Source organism: Oncorhynchus keta, chromosome 24 (assembly GCF_023373465.1).
Source record: "Oncorhynchus keta strain PuntledgeMale-10-30-2019 chromosome 24, Oket_V2, whole genome shotgun sequence".
Lineage (NCBI taxonomy): Eukaryota > Metazoa > Chordata > Actinopteri > Salmoniformes > Salmonidae > Oncorhynchus > Oncorhynchus keta.
This window is the reverse complement of record NC_068444.1, coordinates 44,686,829-44,708,288: the sequence shown is the minus strand read 5'-3', so window position 1 is coordinate 44,708,288 and position 21,460 is coordinate 44,686,829. Positions and strand designations below refer to the sequence as shown.

At 41.8% G+C, this 21,460-nt stretch overlaps 1 protein-coding gene across 3 annotated transcripts; it reads right to left on the bottom strand.

Moving 5' to 3' along the window:
- Window positions 1-806: 806 nt before the first annotated feature.
- LOC118357597 (TBC1 domain family member 24-like) lies at window positions 807-20,901 on the bottom strand. Of its 3 annotated transcripts, XM_035734871.2 has the most exons (9): window positions 20,817-20,879; window positions 17,230-17,279; window positions 16,947-17,100; window positions 15,244-16,358; window positions 13,978-14,136; window positions 3,872-3,935; window positions 3,364-3,459; window positions 1,452-1,719; window positions 807-1,198 (listed from the first exon to the last, which is right to left on the bottom strand). In XM_035734871.2, the coding sequence occupies exons 4-9, from the start codon at window positions 16,230-16,232 to the stop codon at window positions 1,035-1,037; spliced, it is 1,740 nt and encodes a 579-aa protein (XP_035590764.1). In that variant the 5' UTR covers window positions 16,233-16,358; window positions 16,947-17,100; window positions 17,230-17,279; window positions 20,817-20,879; the 3' UTR covers window positions 807-1,034. The 3 variants fall into 3 exon arrangements, with proteins under 3 accessions (XP_035590764.1, XP_035590765.1, XP_035590766.1); XM_035734872.2 differs by lacking the exon at window positions 17,230-17,279 and having other exon boundaries at window positions 20,817-20,901; XM_035734873.2 differs by lacking the exon at window positions 17,230-17,279 and having other exon boundaries at window positions 20,792-20,894.
- Window positions 20,902-21,460: the final 559 nt, after the last annotated feature.

Genomic DNA, 21,460 nt, shown 5'->3' with positions numbered 1-21,460 from the left:
GAATATGATGAACAAAAATAAAAGCTGAAATAAATCACTACTATTATTCTGACATTTCACATACTTAAAATAAAGTGGTGATCCTAACTGACCTAAGACAGGGAATTTTTACCCAGATGAAATGTCAGGAATTGTGAAATTGAGTTTAAATGTATTTGGCTAAGGTGTATGTAAACTTCAGACTTCAACTGTATGAGTAGCTGTAATTTGTCAATCAATACTTCACTGGAGGACTTTCTTCAATACAACACAGATATTCAATGATATACAGTTGAGTCTGCACAAGAACGTACATATTCTGCAATTTTTTGGATGATATTGTTTGTAGGACGGATAGAGAAATAGAAAGACAGATGAATACTGCATTACCGACACAGATAGCTTTACCACAGATGGTGCAGCTAAATGATGAGGGACGTGGATATGGTCTTCATCTCACCTGATAACACTATCAATAAAAAAGTCAAATAACAATATTCACATACTTTACAAAGGGGTCCTCTCTAATGTACTGCTGTGCTCAGAGCTAAGACATCTGTTGAGAATATGGCCGCACAACAGCCATACTTCAGCAGTTCTGACAGCTGGGTAGACTGCCTGTCGATATAGTGAATACAGGCCTTATAGGCCTGCTTACCACCATTTTGGCGGTTGGTTTGGTGCATAACCAGATCGCACAAATTAAGGAGTAGATATAAAGTGAACACTGAAATGACGTTACTTGAGTGTGTAAAATGACGACATTTGATCATTCCAGAGAACAGAGCTGCTTTTCGCCATCAAACCCCTCAATGAGAGTCAACAAAAATAGGAATACAATGTAATAAAACATCTGTAAAAAAAAGAATCACAAATAAAAACACTTTCAGAATATGATACTTGTTTTACATGAATAAATACATATATTTCACATTTATGTAGAGTTCAATGGATGAATGAATTTGCTGGACGGAAAGTGGTTTGTTCTGATACTGCAGGTAGCTTCATCAGGCCCTTGGTGGGATGTGTGTGTGTGTGTCTCGAACTGTGAGTGTCTATCTATCTGAGGCCATGGTGTCCTTGAAGCCCCACACCTCCAGCAGGGCCACCTGGAAGCTCTCGGTGGAGCAGAGCGGTGGGTTGTCAAAGGTGGTGCAGCGGGCTGTGCGTCCGTGGTTTAGCTCACTGTCGATGTACAGCGCGTTGCCCTCGCCTCCCCCTGGCAGGAGACGGAACAGCAGTTAAGATCATTTTCCTGTCTTATCTCGTTAAGTGAACTGAACAATCGGATTTATCAATTAAGGAAGAGAGACGCTGGGTGAGAAGAAGAAGAGAGGCACAGGCAAGGGCCACAAGGATTTTCAGTTAGTTTAATTGTGGCACTGTCCTTATCAATGACTGATATAGACCTGAGAACATCTTACTCACTCTGGCTAGTTTGATCGATTAAGAACAAGAAGGACTCCACTCACCCACTATGATGGAGTCAAAGTTTCCCGCCATGAACATGGAGGTGTTCCTGGAGTTGAGATGGAAGTGTCGGGCTGAGAGGAAGGGCGACAGGCGATCAGATGGGTCAGAGGCTGGCCTTCCCACGGGAAGGCGGTTGCCGTCCGAGTTCTGCTTGTCGGGGGGAGCCTCGTCCTCGGCAGGGACCTCGCTGCTCTGACCCTTGATGGTGGAGGCTAGCTCCGGGTGACGGATCACCACCCACTCATACCTCTCCATCTCCGGCTTCAGCTACACCGACAAAAAAACGGGAGGGATGCTCACGTTTGTGGGTTGATGTTCATCATTAAAATATAATTACTTGAACAGGAATACTCTTTCAAGTCAATGTTGTGTGGAGTGACTGGTGGCCATATTCATTACATCTCTATGATCTTCATACTGGAGGGGTTACCTTGAATCTTTCAGACACAAGCTGGACACTGAATACTGTCAGAATTGGTGCTTTTTCATTCCCTTGATCCCTCCCCAGTCTCTCTCTCTCTCTCTCTCTCTATGCATGTCTGATAGAACTCGATCCTTATCTTATTGTATGTGGTGTCAGGTGAGGGCCTTATCAGGTGGCATTGTACTGTTAGGCTCCAGTTCCAGGACTTTCCGTTGAGTGTGTGTGTGTGTGTGTGTGTGTGTGTGTGTGTGTGTGTGTGTGTGTGTGTGTGTGTGTGTGTGGCCACAGGCAGACCAACAGGGCACACAGCTGCGCATCATCCACACCACAACAGTTTAATAATTCACGCTAGGACTTGGAATTTAAGCTATTTCTAGCTCCGGTACACTCAGCAAAACCTCTCTAAAGTTTACATAACATTTTGTTATATCACTCATTTTGGATCTGATATGCTTTTCTGTTCAGTGGGTGGAGGCCTGACTTGTGATAAGGAGACTAATTATTGTGACGGGCTATTACAAAAACTATTTGTAAGTCTTGCCCCCTGGTTCCCACTCTTTGTCACTTCTTTGACAATTCTGAGGATAAATTACACTGAACAAAAATATAAAACATAACATGTAAAGTTTCATGTTTCATGTTCCATACGCACAAAATGCTTCTCTCTCTCAAATGTTGTGCACAAATTTGTTTACATCCCTGTTTCGTGAGCATTTCTCCTTTCCCAATATAATCCATCCACCTGACAGGTGTGGCATATCAAGAAGCTGATTAAACAGCATGATCATTACACAGGTGCACCCTGTGCTGGGGACCATAAAGAGGCCACTCTAAAATGTGCAGTTTCGTCATACAACACAATGCCACAGATGTCTCAAGTTTTGAAGGAGCATGCAATTGGCATGTTGACTGCAGGAATGTCCACCAGAGCTGTTGCCAGAGAATGTAATGTTAATTTCTCTACCATAAAATGGCAGAAAATGTCATGTTAAATTCTCTACCATAAGCCGCCTCCAACGTTGTCACAACCGCCGTCGTCTGGGCTAGCAGTTTTCTGATGTAAACTTTGTGAGCAGAGTGCCCCGTGGTGGCGGTGGGGTTATGGTATGGGCAGACATAAGTTACTGACAATGAACACATTTGTATTTTATCGATTGCAATTTGAATGCACAAAAACACCATAAGTGATCCTGAGGCCCATTGTCAGGTCCATTTTCTTTAAGTTATCAGGTGACCAACAGATGCATATCTGTATTCTCAGTCATATGAAATCCATAGATTAGGGCCTAATGAATTGATTTCTTCATATGAACTGTAACTCAGTAAAATCAATGAAATTGTTGCGTTTATATTTTTTGTTCAGTATATATGGGACGCTCCCAAAACATGCTACACCTCAAGAATAATACATAAAAGCAAAGAATGGTGGGTTCACATAGCCTAATTGGATGAGAAAATTAAAGTGAATAGGGAAATAGACAACTCACCCTGAAGATGAAACATTCTCCGGTCCCAAAGAAGCTGAGTTTGTTCCCGCCTCGCTTGCGCTCCTCCCAATCTGTAGAGAGGAAGGCTCCACATACCTGGATAGACAATGCAGGGTATGGTGACAGGGTGTATTACAGTAGCATCAATGGGAGAAGTGGGATAGAAAATAAAAGGAATGTTAGAAGGCATAGGAGAATAGGAAAATAGGGATAGGACAGTTTGAGACAGGGTTGCACCCAAAAACGTGTTTTATTCCGTCACAAAATGCTTATTATTAGAAGTAGACAATGCATACTGTACATGTATCCATATATCATTAAATGATCAGTCTTTACCATGTCAATATGATTGAAAAACTGACTCAACTGTAGATTTAAAAACACTTGATCCTCCATGCCATAATCCTGTGAGCTCGATAGTTACTTGTCTATTGCTGTGGATGTCATTATGTTGCTACATGAGGGGGTAAGGGCACACACAAGACGTAAGTGTGTGTAAGGTCCCTACGTCAGATTCACAGGTCCGGATGAGTAGCAGAGTGGGCTCATAGCCTTCGACATGAGCGTAGAACCTGGGACAAAAGGAATGGACAACCACGATTACACATCACATCACTTACAGTCTGGCCATGCATGCGTGCAAGTATCTCGATGAAAAACACAAGCTACCCGTTATCAATCATGTTGTATCTTAAAGATGAGAAAGAAAAAAAAAGAAAGGGGTACCTTTTCAACTGAAAATGCAACAAAATGACATTTAGCCTACAGCATGATACATTCCATAAGTGTTTTAAAGTCAGATTTAGATGAATAGTCAGATTTGTTTTAGAATCATCCTGCAGTGACTCTTTGGTCAATTATTTCTATGTAGCGTTACTCAGAAAGTTAAACCATTCCCTATTGAAAAACCAAATGTGTCAGAGTCTGAAAGATCAGCATTTTTCACTAGCTAGTCTTTATAGCCACCTAGTGATGTACTTTGGATAGCTCTGACCGACTATACAACGACAAGGATAAGGGCATTGCTGATTCATAACTGAACCTTGCCTAATAAATCAGACTTTGATACCAATTCTTGCTAAACAATCTGAAAACAAAAAAGCACTGCAAAAATCATGGACATTTTCCTTACAAGACATTCAAATTACAATTGAACTTACTCTACTGGTTGTCTGTGCGGTTGGTCCTTCAGCTGCTCCTAATTTGAGTGAAACTATCCACAGGGAAATCTTGTTTACCCAAAGCGCCGGCACTGAAGATAACATTTCTATCAACTGGCACAAAACCATGTGAACATCAGTTAGTATACATGCATCGCGACCATGTACCTCCGTCTGTTTAATAATACTGTGGATATTTTGTCTCAACTTTCAACCAGCCGAAGCACCAACACCACAGATAATCTGTAGAGTAAGTTCAAATATATTTAACAATGGCAGGAAAATTAAACCAATGCATGGATTAATGTCATACCTTGTCCATAGACTGCTTACTGGATAAGGAAACCAATTTGTCATTTGGGTGAACTATCACTATAAAGTCCCAAAATGGATGTAGCCTACCAATTGCGGATTGCCCCTTTATGGTAAGGTAGCCGAGACTGTGGGGAAAGGTACAGAGTAAGATAAGTATGATAAACTGGGTAAAGTAGGAAGTGAACCAATGAGGTCGGGCTTGGCGACATTACAGCATAGCGACGATAATATTGCATATCTGCGGTGATATAGCCTATAGGTGATATGAAAATGTTGCTATAATCATGAAAATGTACCATGGCTTTATTAAAAAATAAATAAAGTAACCTTTTTAACTAGGCACGTCAGTTAAGAACAAATTCTTATTTACAATGACAGCCTACACCGGCCAAACCCAGACAACGCTGGGCCAATTGTGCGCCGCCCTATTGGACTCCCAATCACGACCGGTTGTGATAAAACCGGGATTCGAACCAGGGTGTCTGTAGTGACGCCTCTAGCACTGAGATGCAGTGCCTTAGACCGCTGCGCCACTCAGGAGCTTTAGCCTTGAAGTATGATGGTACTACCAGGGTACTGCAGTTGTACCAAAATATTACCATGGAATTGCACCATTTATACCACGGTATAGATCGGATACATGGAAATACCTTGGTTTTAACCTGCATTATACACAGTGTACATAACATTAAGAACACCCCCAATCCCCCTTTTCCGTCAGAGTAGCCTAAATTTGTCGGGCAAGGACTCTACAAGGTGTTGAAAGCGTTCCACAGGGATGCTGGCCCATGTTGACTCCAATGCTTCCCACAGTGGATGGATGTCCTTTGGTTGGTGGACCATTCGTGATACACACAGGAAACTGTTGATCATGAAAAACCCAGCAGCGTTGCAGTACTTGACACAAAGCGGTACGTCTGGCACCAACTACCATACCCTGTTCAAAGGCACTTAAATCATATCTTGCCCATTCACCCTCTGAATGGCACACACACAATCCATGTCTCAACTGTCTCAAGGCTTAAAAATCCTTATTTAACCTGTCTCCTCCCCTTCATCTACACTGAAGTGCATTTATCAAGCGACATCATTAAGGGATCACAGATTTCACCTGGTCAGTCTGTCATGGAGAGAGCTGGTGTTCCTAATGTTTTGTATACTCAGTGTACATTCTACCATGGTAACACACAATTATGATATATAGTACAAACAATTATCATATGGTACCATCTTTATTAATTGTGTTACCATGGTATAATGGAAGTATAATGCATTAAATAAATACCCCCCCCCCAAAAGGTCAAAAGGTGGTTGATCCTGCCAGTAGCATATGCTTGTCTCAAAGATTAAGCCATGCAAGTCTAAGTACACACGGCCAGGACAGTGAAACTGCGAATGGCTCATTAAATCAGCTATCGATTTATTATATTGCTGCATTTATATACCAGTTATATACTCTTTCTGATAAAGAGGCATTCGTCTAATATTGTTGGTCCTAGTTTGTCTAAAATCAAAGAAAAAAGGAAAGATTTGCTGTCAAAAAGGGGTAAAACTTTCTGTATTAATAGTACAGTTTCTTACTGATGTTTGGGTTCCCCTATGAGATATATGGCAGCCTAATCTTTGGCCTTTTGTAATCATTTATTTATAGTCAAGGGGTGTTATGCATGTTTCGGCCCGCAGAGGGAGCCGCTCACTCTAGTGGTTGCTTCACGCACTCTCACTCACAAATGATTTTAAACCTTATTTTCACAGTGAGTGAGTTATAAAGCATAGGATATGAAACACCAAGTTTAGTGGAGTGTAATGATATTATTGTTATATTTTGACTACGTTTTGATAGCTTATGAGTACTGCCTTTTATAAATTAAACTAATGTCGGCTAACATTAGCTCCAGTCAAGCTAGCGTGTTGTAGTCATGGTGACAGAGGGCTCCAACGAACGTTCACAGTGTAAAACAAAAGGAAACATTTTAACAGAAGTTATAAATTGAACTATGGTTCTACGAATACCTGGAAGACCGTCAATACGGTCGAAAGTATGGATTATATTCCTCGCGCTCCGTGCAGGTCGAGTATTAATAACAACAGTCACGCCGTTGACGTGATAGCGTGGGAGGGCGTGCCTCGCGGTTCATATAAAACCCGTTCTTAAAGAACAGGTTAACAGCTGTCTGTGGCTTATGGGTGATCAAGCTCTAGCCTAGCTAAGGCCGCATGCAAGACAGTGAGTAGTGAGGCACAGCTTTCTTCTGAGTCAATGTGATCAGAGCCTTGGAATGACTTCTCAGACCCATCCATAGCGTTGACGCTGAATGGGTCCACAACATTGGTAGGCACTTCCCTCGCCATGTTGGGCGTGTCATCATCCTGTTCATTAAACTGCTGGGTGGATGCCCGAGTGAAGAGCAGGTCATCATCACGGCTAAGCCGGCCAGGACCAAGCCTGCTGAGGAGTGATGGACTCCATCCAAGCTGGAGGGGTGCTCTCATCTTATCTATGAACAAAGACAGGGCTCTAACTCCTCTAGATCCACAATGTGATAGGGTGCAGGCCAGGCAGCAGGCTGTTAGCCAGCCTGCCAGCTTGGCACAGTCAGTGTAGTCAGCTCAGCCATCCCCATTGAAACCTTGTCTGTGCCTCGACCTAGGTTGGGCAAAACTAAACCTGCCGGTGTTCGCCTTAGCAATCTCACTGGAATAAAGACCTCCCCCATTCCTGCCATTATTGAAAGAGATCGTGATACCTCACATCTCAAAATAGGGCTACTTAATGTTAGATCCCTCACTTCCAAGGCAGTTATAGTTAATGTACTAATCACTGATCATAATCTTGATGTGATTGGCCTGACTGAAATATGACTTAAGCCTGATGAATTCACTGTGTTAAATGAGGCCTCTCCTCCTGGTTACACTAGTGACCATATCCCCCGTGCATCCCGCAAAGGCGGACGTGTTGCTAACATTTACAATACCAAATTTCAATTTACAAACAAGAAAAATGATTGCGTTTTCAACTTTTGAGTTTCTAGTCATGAACTCTTTGCAGCCTACTCACTTTTTATAGCTACTGTTTACAGGCCTCCTGGGCCATATACAGTGTTCCTCACTGAGTTCCCTGAATTCCTATCGGACCTTGTGTAGTCATGGCAGATAATATTCAGATTTTTGGTGACTTTAATATTCACATGGAAAAGTCAACAGACCAACTCCAAGAGGCTATTGGAGCCGTCATCGACTCAGTGGGTTTTGTCCAACATGTCTCCGGACCTACTCACTGCCACAGTCATACTCTGGACCTAGTTTTGTCCCGTGGAATAAATATTGTGGATCTCAATGTTTTTCCTCATAATCCTGGATTATCGGACCACCATTTTATTTCATTTGCAATCGCAACAAATAATCTGCTCAGAACCCAACCAAGGATCATCAAAAGTCGTGCTATAAATTCTCAGACAAGCCAAAGATTGCTAGATGCCCTTCCAGACTCCCTCTGCCTACCCAAGGACGTCAGAGTACAACAATCGGTTAACCACCTAACCGTGCGTAATATCCTCGATGCAGTCGCACCCCTAAAAACAAAAAACATTTGTCATAAGAAACTAGCTCCCTGGTATACAGAAAATACCCGAGCCCTGAAGCAAGCTCCCAGAAAATTGGAACGGAAATGGCGCCACACCAAACTGGAAGTCTTCCGACTAGCTTGGAAAGACAGTACCGTGCAGTATCGAAGAGCCCTGACTGCTGCTCGATCATCCTATTTTTCCAACTTAATTGAGGAAAATAAGAACAATCCTAAATGTATTTTTGATACTGTCACAAACTCTCTTTGACGAAAAGATTTTGATCATTAGAAAGCAGATTACTCCTCTTTAGATCTGCATATTTTTCCAAAGCTCAGTTGTCCTGAGTCTGCACAACACTGACAGGACCTAGGATAAAAGGAGACACTCAAGTTTTTTAATACAATATCTCTTGACACATTGATGAAAATAGTCATGGCCTCTAAACCTTCAAGCTGCATACTGGACCTTATTCCAACTAAACTACTGAAAGAGCTGCTTTCTATGCTTGGCCCCCCTATGTTGAACATAATAAATGGCTCCCTATCCACCGGATGTGTACCAAACTCACTAAAAGTGGCAGTAATAAAGTCTCTCTTGAAAAAGCCAAACTTTGACCCAGAAAATATATAAAACTATATCGGCCCTTACCAAATCTCCCATTCATCTCAAATATTTTAGAAAAAGCTGTTGCGCGGCAAACTTACTGCCTTCCCAAAGACAAAATGTATACGAAACGCTTCGTCTGGTTTTAGACCTTATCATAGTACTGAGACTGCACTTATGAAAGTTACTTATAAATGACCTTTTAATGGCGTCAGACCAAGGCTCTGCATCTGTCCTCGTGCTCCGAGACCTTAAGTGCTGCTTTTGATGCCATCGATCACCACATTCTTTTGGAGAGATTGGAAACCCAAATTGGTCTACACGGACAAGTTCTGGCCTCGTTTAGATCTTATCTGTCGGAAAGATATCAGCTTGTCTCTGTGGATGGTTTGTCCTCTGACAAATCAACTGTACATTTCAGTGATCCTCAAGGCTCTGTTTTAGGATATCTGCCAACACACATACTAGCTGTTGGACTAAGTCAGCACAAGACAAGGATGCCTGATATACTCTAGGTAGGGATAGGTAGGGGAGAGCTGTCACATAGCACAAAACTCACCCTCCAAGGCTCCAACCCACAGGTCAGGCTGTTGGTGACTGAAAGTAAGCACAACTCAAAGTTTAGCTTATCCTACTGGAAGATGCAATCCAAAAAAACAGGAGCAGCGGAGCAGTCAACTTGCACGATATGGCCAAGCGAACTTTGTGAGCAGAAATAAGAAAGTGAGTGTTTCATATGAACCGTGGGCACGTCCTCCCACGTCACCGATATGACTGTCATTATTACCCGACCTGCACGGCGTGCGGGGATATAATCCATACTTTCAACCGTACTGACAGTCTGAAAGGTATGAAGTTGAACTTGACTGTTAAGGATATGTCGAGATAAGACAATACCTTTTTACAAATTGTTTTTTAGAATGTTGGCTATTTAGAAAGGTAGAAGAGTAGTCAGCTGAATGAGAGAGAACCAACTAAAACTGTACCGAAGAGAGAAGCACCAGATAAATGTATTGTTTTAAACCTTATCGTCAAGGTGTCAGTCTCCATTCTTCTCACCATAACCTATCTAGGTCCCAAGGTTTAATGGTTTAATAGTAGGGCACACTACTAGACCATGTGTGTCGTGGTTTTTCACTATGAGCTAAAGGGGTTTAACCTTTTGACGAGTAAGTTCTAAATATTAATAATGGCCCTTACAGCGAGTTCTTTTTGCACGCGGGACCAGTATTCTATGCTGCTGTTCTAGAATTTGATTGTTGCATTTTGCCACGATTCTCTACATCCCTCTTTGTATCAATACCGCAATGTCTGCTTCATAAAATGTTCTTCCTATAGTAGTAGCAGTATGTATAGTGTTATTGATAATTGTATAATTAGTATTATCGTCTATATTACATCTATTATTATCTGAAAGAGGCTTTGGTATTAGCCTGTCTGAGCGGCTGTGCATGTGAGATAGGGCCGGAAACCTGAAGGCGCTAAATCTGGTGTATTTGATACAATAGTTGCATACAAAAAGTGAGAGCCGGGTATGAGCAAATATTACATATGTCGACCATGGCTAAAGCCTGAGAACGGCTGGCATCTTAAACACTTTTTCTTCATTTAAAAAAAAATGTATGTAATTTATCACCACTGCACATGTAGCCTACAGAGGCCTGCCTCGTCACCAAGCGAGGAAGATTTCACATCAAATGCAGTGAGTATTATGGCTTGGATAGGTTTTAGCCTGGTCGAGGCTGAGGATAATGAGAACAGAGTGGTGGACAAAGTCATGTTAGCAACAAAGTGAGGTACTTTGTGCGTGCAATCAGCTATATTGTATGCAGAACGTGGCATGAGTGAAGCGAGGCTGTAGATACAGTTGAAATCGGAAGTTTACATACACCTTAGCCAAATACATTTAAACTCAGTTTTTCACAATTCCTGACATTTAATCCTAGTAAACACTCCCTGTCTTAGGTCAGTTAGGATCACCACTTTATTTTAAGAATGTGAAATGTCAGAATAATACTAGAGAGAAAGAAAACCGTTCCGCTTTTTCTTTCTATCATCACATTCCACAGTTGGTCAGAAGTTTACATACACTCGATTAATATTTGGTAGCATTGCCTTTAAATTGTTTAACTTGGGTCAAACGTTTCAGGTAGCCTTTCACAAGCTTCCCACAATAAGTTGGGTGAATTTTGGCCCATTACTCCTGACAGAGCTGGTGGAACTGAGTCAGGTTTGTAGGGCCTCCTTGCTCGCACACACTTTTTCAGTTCTGCCAACACATTTTCTATAGGATAGAGGTCAGGGCTTTGTGATGGCCACTCCAATACCTTGACTTTGTTGTCCTTAAGCCATTTTGCCACAACTTTGGAAGTATGCTTGGGGTCATTGTTCATTTGGAAGATCCATTCGCGACCAAGCTTTAACTTCCTGACTGATGTCTTGAGATGTTGCTTCAATATATCCACATAATTTTCCTAGCTCATGATGCCATCTATTTTGTGAAGTGCACCAGTCCCTTCTTCCTTACTGAATAGCCTTTCAGGTTATGTCAATATAGGACTCGTTTTACTGTGGATATAGATACATTTGTACTGGTTTCCTCCAGCATCTTCACAAGGTTCTTTGCTGTTGTTCTGGGATTGATTTGCACTTTTCGAACCAAAGTATGTTAATCTCTAGGAGACAGAACGCTGCATGGTCCCATGGTGTTTATAATTGTGTACTATTGTTTGTACAGATGAACGTGGTACCTTCAGGCGTTTGGAAATTGCTCCCAAGGATGAACCAGACTTGTGGAGGTCTACAATTTTTATTCTGAGGTCTTGGCTGATTTCTTTTGATTTTCCCATTATGTCAAGCAAAGAGGCACTGAGTTTGAAGGTAGGCCTCCAATTGACTCCAATGATGTCAATTAGCCTATCAGAAGCTTCTAAAGCCATGACATCATTTTCTGGAATTTTCCAAGCTGTTTAAAGGCACAGTCAACTTAGTGAATGTAAACTTCTGACCCACTGGGATTGTGATACCGTGAATTATAAGTGAAATAATCTGTAAACAATTGTTGGAAAAATTACTTGTGTCATGCACAACTTCAACTGTATAATGGGTTATCATAAACTATGGAGCTAGACAGGATTATCCAGGTTTATGCCTTGGTGCCATCTACGGACTACTAACTATACAATATATTCCTAGGAGAAGTCGATGTAATGGAACAACCCAAACCGTGGTCTTTAGTTTACAGTAGTCTACAGATTTGGTTAAAGGTTGTTGGCTAAGGCTATTGAAATAATCAAATCATATTTTCTCTCGCCAACAACCATTTGGTCAAATGATAAAACATAATTGTGAGAATGCATTACAAATCAAGGAATACCAAAAATCGATTAAACTTTTTTTTTCTGTTATATTTCAGAAACGGAGCCCAGGAGTCCATTTCCAGGTTTTTTTTTTTTTAGTCAGTTTATAAACCCCACTAAAATGGTTTCATACATTTCTGGCAACCCTATTCGCACTACGGCTAGGCAGGAGGCTTGTATTTGGCTGATGATCTGTGAGGTGAAAGGATTTTATTTGCTTTGTGATTGGTCAAAAACTGTAAACAACTCGTCAAGTCATGTGGTCCGGTTCTTGTAAACACTGTAACAAGCACATGCAGATTTGTTATAAACTGAAAGGTGGCCAAACTAAGTTGATATTTTCCGGACAGCCATCTTTGACTTGGTTTATTTGTGTCTTTTGCCATGATCAAAACAACTAGGAACTGAAAAATACAAAGTAAAATCATGACATCAGTGATCTTCAGGTCGGAAAGTCAGAGCTCTAGAAAGAGGCGCAGAGTTGGAATTCCGAGTCGGAGCAACCCCCCCAAGTTCCCGGTTGTTTTGAAATCACTGAAGTCTGAGATGTCCAAGTTGTTTTGAATTCGGCATTATAGTTAATGGCATTCTGGGATTAGGGAGTTTTAACTTGTCTGTCAAACAAACACGGCTGCCATCAAATAATTTAGTTGCTGTTCTTTTCTAAAAAACATTATATTAGTCCCTTGTGCTCACCAGAGATGTGGTACATTGTAAACAAGTCTAGCTGTTAGGTCACTTACATCATAATTTGCAAATACATTCATTAAAAATCCTACAATGTGATTTTCTGGATTTTTTTTCTTCTCATTTTGTCTGTCATAGTTGAAGTGTACCGATGATGAAAATGACAGGCCTCTCATCTTTTTAAGTGGGAGAACTTTCACAATTGGTGGCTGACTAAATCATTTTTTGCCCCACTGTATTTCAGATCATACGCTGCAGGGTCCACTCAACAATGATCACAAATATGTGATCGTTCTCATCAAAGGGTTAAGAGGGTTCCCTAGACCTACGCTTTGCTATTGCAGAGCGAGTAGTCAATATTACATTATGTGAGTACCATACATGACTATGTTTTTGGTCACTTTACCCAAAGAATTGTGTGACACAAACCATCATGAACAACTACCATGCTTTCACGTTTCACTATATGCTACTAGTAGAAAACCATAGTAGTTTTTTCACTGTACTACCATGGTGCATCTTTGTACCATGGTAGTACAATGAAAATATTATGTTTTTTTTTGTTACTACCATGGCAGAAAAATACCTTGGTATTTGCACCCGTACCATGGTATTTTCTGCATTGGTAGTGACAAAAAAAAAACATGATAGTGCTCGTATTTTCCCCATTGTACTACCATGGTCCATTTTTGTCAGGTTAGCTTTTGTTTCCGTGCAGGCTGAATAGTCTGTATAGAAATGTAGGTCCATTATTTCTAGTTTTCATTTGGTTTTAGTCAATTCAAAGTAGATTGAGACCTGTTCCCCCTAGGAAAACACCTGTGGGCCACATTGGATCGTTACTTGACACCCTTGGTCTAGTGGTTAGCCTCGGCTGCAGGATAAAGTGGCTACAATGAGACTGGTAAAGTGGGCAGAAAGTACCTGTTGAGGCTGCAGCCATGGGTTGAGGTGGTGAAGAGGAGCTGCGGTTCGCATAGGGCGAAGCGCTCGGGGATCCACGACCAGATGTCCTTCATCTCCTTGGCGCTGACTACCTCCGAGGAGAAGGTGTCCGGGTTCAGAGCCAGCTGCACGGTCCGCCTATCGCCATGGTAACCGGGCAGGAAGGAGAAGACTACTTTGTTAGTGACACATAAACTCCTGATTGGAGAGTCAAAGAAGTGTTTGTACAGTATGTAGGGCCACGACGTTGTGGTAATGGAAGGTTCATAATGGTATTTTCCAAGCTTGTCTGGGCACATCATGGTTGTTGTTGTTGGAAATGTACAACTCTTGACCTAAAAAAGGGCCACAGCGTGAGCTGGAAATGATCCAACAGCACCTAATTCAAACCTCTCTAACAAGGTGATTGGACCAGCTAATCAGGGACTTTAATTAGGCCTACTCAATTGAGCGGTGAGGAGAAGCAAAAGCCTGCAGAGTTAAGGTTTGACTATGGTACAGTGTATTATGTCCAAATCTTGTTTCCTGGTCACTTAGATTAGGATACATTACAGAGAATATGGCCAAGGTTCCTAATACAATTGATCACTAATGAGGGAGCTCAGCTCAAGTGTTAACAGGTAATGAGAGAGAGTGGAAAGAGAGAGAGGGAGGAGACACCTACCTCGGGCTAACAGAGCCAAGTTCATGGGAGAATGGAGGAGCATGAGCAGTAGACGACACATGGACACGAGAGTAAAGGTGCAAATGGAAGAAGACGGTGGAAGGCAAAAAAATTAACAGCAAAGGGAAAAAAGAGAACAAAAAAGGTGCACAGAAACTATGAATAGAAAGGTGAGAAATTAAATCAACGACAAAAAGCAAGCCAGAGCCACAACACGAAAAAAGAGCAAGCAAACTAAAAACAGAGAATCAATTAGACAATCCAAATGCTTTTAGCAGCAAGTCGTACCAGCTTTATATAGCCAGGAACAATGGCCACCTCTCACTGGTGGCTAATGAGGTCATGCACAGTTGTGCAAGTGCCTGCCTCTCATCCTGATTTGGTTTATGGCTTGTTGCCCTTAGAACCATGTCTAATGTTTATTTACGCTGCCATTAGCTAAGGCGCTACCATGGCATTAGCAGAAGCACTGGCATCCATTGCTTCTGACTTCCATTAATTTGAGTTGTAAACTGTTATTTTTTTAATATGTAAATTAGACCCAATTAGAACTGATGCTGTCACTAGCCCTGCTCACTCACCTCTTCTGTTTGACAGTGATGCCCTTCTGCTGCAGCGATTTCTCGTTGGTTAGCTGCAGGAGAGTGATCTCTTTGCGACTGAACAAGCGGATAGAGAAGGCCTTCTCCAGCAGCTTGTCCGGGGTGATGTAGGAGCCGATGGCCTTGACGAAAGCCTGGATCTCTGCCTTGACCCCCACAGAGTCCTGTTTTTGGCACTCTGATTGCTGTGTTCCATCCCCGGCCTTCTGCTTGCGGTAGAACTTGAGCAGGGCCAGGGCAACGCGGTACAACACCTTGTATCCTTCCACCAGGAAGACGTCTAGGACCCTTGCCACGTGGCTGAAGGGCAGGTCACCTAGCACCCAGCGTTGCCAGTCCGAGTACACCGCCACCACGTCCTGCGCTGTAGCCACTATGAGCTTGTGAGCTGCCGGGCAGTACTTGTTGGCCAGGTCGCCAAAGGTCATGAAGCTGGACTCATAGGCCAGGAAGGTCTGGTCTACAAAGCGTTGGCCCGGCTCATTGCAGGCCAGCAGACGGCTGATGTGCTCGAAGCACTGCGCCTCATTGGCACTGAAGTGCAGCAGGAGAGCTGTCATCGCGGGCAGCGCCGGGCAGTGCGAGATGTCCGGGAACTGTCCCTCCAGACAGGAGATGACCCGGTGGACGACGGTCACTGCGTCTGCCATGAGGCAGTAGTGCGGCACAGCGCTGCCGTCCACAAAGTCTGGCAGTGGGATGGAGGACAAGGCTTTTTTACCTGTGTCGTCGTCCATGAGGTCGCGGTAGACCTCGGCATCGGGTGTCACGGTTCGACAGGGGATTGCCTTAATGAGTTGCTGGTAGACCTGGGCACGGAGCTTGTGGTTCTTGGACCAGTAACCCTGCCTGGCCAGCTTTTTGAGCTCCACGTGGTCCTTAACGTCCAATTTGGAGGTGCCACTGCTCTTGGCCATGTCCCCCATTTGGGTCCAGTCCACAAAGCAGCCATAGTCCTCCTCAGCCATGGCTGCATTAGCTTCTGGACTGCGGCTGAGGGGTCTGGTCTGGAATATAGCCTAGTCTAACTAGCCTTCTGTGCTCCTCACTAAAGATATGTCAAGGGTGTGTTTCTCAACCGCCCATGATGTTCACTGTATGTGAGGGGTAGAGAGGAGGAAAGAATGAGTTTCTGTAAAAATAACATATTGTTTTGCTTGACATTTATCTCACTGCTGAAGCACCTGCAACAACCAAGTCCCGATCCAGGCTAACTGCTCCCTTGAGTGTACCCATGTCTCTCCCCTCTGACATGACTGGCTCTCAGTAACTCTATCCACTGCCTAAGACCGTGAGTCAGACAGCTTACATGTTTGGTTGTCAGTGGTTATATGCACAAAGGAGTGTTTAAAATCCGGTGGCAGTAAAGAGGAAAGAGGCAACTCAAAAGCAAAATGAAGGAGTGCAAGGCAGCATACAGAAACAAGTTAAACAGGTTTTCTAACAAGGCGAAGCCTGACAGGGGCTACAAACCATCACAGGCTACAAACCAGAGACATTGTATGACCTTCAAAAATGACCTTGCTTTTGCAAATTTTTTGAACAGTTTCTATTGTAGGTTTGATGTGTGATTTTACATCACTGCAGAAAGTGGCCTTGGACAGTATAGACAGCATACCAGCTGTTGGGTATACAGATCTCTGTGAATGGCATCAAGCAATACGTTCAACGTGTCAACTCACAAAAACCTTATGGTCCAGACGGCGTCAGCAGCAAGGCACTTCAGGCATGCGCAGACCAGCTCACATTACCGTTCCAGAAGCTGTTCCAGCGGTCAATGAACACTGGGATAATTCCAGACTTAAGGAAGAAGTCGCTGATTACCTAAAAAAATACCTAAAACAAAACAGGCCAAAAGAAAGTAAATGATTTACAGTAATCTGTACCTATGTTTTGAAAAAAGGATTCAAAAACTAAATTCTTTCTGGTCTCTCATCCCAATTAGACTCAAACCAATTCACCTACCATGCCTCCAGGAGTGTTGATGATAAGTTACTGGTCATGATGAACAATATCTACAAACATATAGAAAAGGCAAACAGCCTCGTGAAAATTGTATTCATTGACTTCAGTAGCGCGTTTAACACCATTCAACCCCACCTACTGGTGATAAGCTGGTGAATTTGTGTGTCAACTCTCTATTGATCAAGTGGATTAATAGGTTCCTTTGTGAACCGTACTCAACAAGTGAAGTTTTAACTCCGCCATCTCTACATCTACAACGGTGAATATGGGAGCCCCTCAAAGTTGCCTACTGTCACTGATATTGTACACAAACAATTGTCAAGCCTCTGACGCAAGCCACACTTTTTTATATGTAGATGACACAACTGTTGTGTGTTTCCTCCACCCAGACCAAGCCTCTCTTCAAGGTTTTGACAGAGAGACGGAAAAATTTGTCCAGTGGTGTCAACCCAGGAAAATCATATGGTCCGGACGGCGTCAGCAGCAAAGCACTTCAGGCAAGCTGTTCCAGCTGTCACTGAACAGTGGGATAATTCCAGACTTATTGAAGAAATTCCATGACTGTGCCTTTGGAAAAATAAAGAAATTGCAACAGAATTTTTACGCAAACTGAACCATTTGAATGTTGACCGCGATATCTTACATTTTCTATAAATCTTTTCAACACTGATACTGATTATTGGAGGACCAAAAAAAGCAGATACAGATTAATCAACCAATTTTTATTTTATATATATATATATATATATATATATATATATGTAATAATGACAATTAGAACAATACTGAATGAACACTTATTTTAACTTAATATATTACATAAATAAAAACAATTTAGTATCAAATAAATAATGAAACATGTTCCATTTTTTCCAAATAATGCAAAAACAGTGTTGGAGAAGAAAGTAAAAGTGCAATATGTGCCATGTAAAAAAAGTTAACATTTAAGTTCCTTGCTCAGAACATGAGAACATATGAAAGCTGGTGGTTCCTTTAAACATGAGTCTTTTTTTATTCCCAGGTAAGAAGTTGTAGGTTGTAGTTATTATAGGACTATTTCTCTCTTTACCATTTGTATTTGATATACCTTTGACTATTGGATGTTCTTATAGGCACTATAGTATTGCCAGCCTAATCTCGGGAGTTGATAGGCTTGAAGTCATAAAGAGCTGTGCTTCAAGCATTGCGAAGAGCTGCTGGCAAACGCAGGAATGTCCTGTTTGAATGAATGCTTATGAGCCTGCTGCAGCCTTTGATATTTGATAGACTGCTCTATCAAATATCAAATCATAGACTTAATTATAATAAACACACAGAAATACGAGCCTTAGGTCATTCATATGGTCAAATCCGGAAACTATCATTTCGAAAATAAACAGTTTATTCTTTCAGTGAAATACGGAACCGTTCCATATTTTAGCGAACGGGTGGCAACCCTAAGTCTAAATATTGCTGTTACATTGCACAACTTTCAATGTTGTCATAATTATGTAAAATTCTGGCAAATTAATTACGGTCTTTGCTAGGAAGAAATGGTCTTCACACAGTTTGCAACGAGCCAGGCGGCCCAAACTGCTGCATATACCCTGACTCTGCTTGCACAGAACGCAAGAGAAGTGACACAATTTCCCTAGTTAATATTGCCTGCTAACATTAATTTATTTTAACTAAATATGCAGGTTTAAAAAAATATACTTGTGTATTGATTTTAAGACAGGCATGGATGTTTATGGTTAGGTACATTGGTGCAACGATTGTGCTTTTTTTCACGAATGTGCTTTTGTTAAATCATCACCCATTTGGCGAGGTAGGCTATAATACGATGATAAGTTAACACGCACTGCATTGATTATATGCACTGCATTGATTATATGCAACACAGGACAAGCTAGATAAACTAGTAATATCATCAACCATGTGTAGTTAACTATTGATTATGTTAATATTGATTGTTTTTATAAGATAAGTTTAATGCTAGCTAGCAACTTTACTCACCCCCTTCACTCAAAATCCATAGATATGGGGACTCTTTTACTCCAACAGCCATTAGGCTGTAATAATAGTCTGTTGGTCCCTCGAGTATACAGCATATTACACTTTCACTTTAAAATGTGTAGCTACAGCACTTTGAATAAATTATTTTGTGCATTTTCTGTGTTATGTTTATATACAGTCTTTTTAAGCACATAACCAAATGATAATAAAGTTGATCTGAATCTCCCTGAAGGTCTTGCTGTCAGCAGTCAAACACCATTAGCACAAACTAGACTGGTTCTTGTAACAATCTTTTGACAGGACATGGCTGGGCTCCCTCCAAAAGGCATGGACATTCTCATCTTCCATTGTTATGCATTGCTAGCCTGTATGAAGCCACAAAGCTATTTCACAATGACATTTGATGTTGGCTACAAATATGCAAACCACACTGGCTATATAGGTTAAGTTTGCCCAGACCTGAGACATGGCTATTGACTCTGAGATGGAGTCTCGTGACATCTACACAGCCATGTCATTGTTTAAAAGTTTATGGTTCTAAGCAGAAAAATATATATTGTATGCCAGATGATTAACACTGGCCAATGGCCACCCTTGACAGAAACGGATAAAATTGTTGAACTGAACAACACTAGCTATTGCTAATATGGGATCATATTGGCTCAGATGCAGATGAGCACCAGCTAAAAATAAATTGGCTATACATTTCTGCTATACATTTCTGCTATACATTTCTGCTATACATTTCTGCTATACATTTCTGCTATACATTTCTGCTATACATTTCTGCTATACATTTCTGCTATACATTTCTGCGTCTTGCAGAACCAATGAAAACAGCCATATTTCAGCACACCTTTCTGTATGGGGAGTTTGTAGGGTCAGCCAGCAAGGGACTGATGATACCCATGACCTTAATGCGATCACGCCAGCTAGTTAACGTTATCTGGCGATTTAATGTGACAGGCGAGTGTGGAATTTACTGCAAGCTCAATGGCACGACAAGGTCCCGACACCACACTTCTGCATAGCAACCTGGCTATGTGGCTGGGTAAGCGATTGCCAAGTACCTCAACTCCACGTTGAGGTACTTTATTGAAATCATAGTGGAGTTGAATTCGGTTATTTGGCCAGTTAGGACCTGCGGACGCCGTGAAAGCTGGTAAATGGTAGCTGTCTCCTTTGCAATGGGGACAGGTTTCTTTCATTCCCGGTTTTAGCCATTGCATTGGTCCGTTGTCTTGGCAGTGTTTTCACCAGGTCAAGACATAACATTAGCTAGCATAGCTAGCTATATCACCTCAAAGAATTAGCTACGACCATGCATAGTTTTTGCTTTGCAAAACGCAAAGCTTTTCCTTCAGAGAGAGAGAGATAGTTAACTGGCACCTAGCTAACTGACGAGGTTGAGACCAATTCTACTTCTCACTCTATCGAAATTGTTTGCTGTTGGGCGTTAAACTTGCATTACGGGCTAACTAGCAAATAGTATCATGGTACATAAAGGCAAGATGACTGCTAATTTGTGTCAATAACCGCTAAAGAAACATCAAGACATGAAAAATACCTGTCAAGATGTGAAGTACTCCTACCTGGTTTGTTCGTATGTTGGAGCAGCGTTCATATTTGGCAGTTTCGGACATGCGCAGTATCCCTGCTTTTGTCACGGTCCCTGCGCATGAGTGTCACGATCCATCTGGCGGAGAGTGAGAGGAATGTAAATGCAATGTTGTGTATGCCTTTTTTTCTTTAAGCTTTGTTACATATATAAAAGTGCACTGACATCTGCTGTAAGTGGGGAGAAAGCTTTATATATATATATATATTGGTTTTGTTGTTGTAATAACTATATTATAATGTGGAAGGATAGTAAAATAACCATTAGTCTAAAATGTAAATCTGATTACCCAAAATTATAGTGCAAAAAATGCCACTGCCGTTCCAGGCACCTCCAGAGTTACTGTGAGGGAGTCAGTTGGGAGTGGTGGAATAGAGGCAATATCATCTGATTCATCAAGCCTTGTTTACAGGCCTGGATGGCTGACAAAGTAGTTAAGTGCACTGGAAAAGGACAGGAAGCCACCCAGGCAACTTTAACAACACCATGCTTTGTCCTTCTACTCAAAGCACCCGCCCAAAAACCACAGCCTAGCACATGACAGTTATTACAGATAACTCAATTAGGCCATCATTACCCCTCCAATATGATTCTGGCCTTTTTACTTCGTGTTCCATT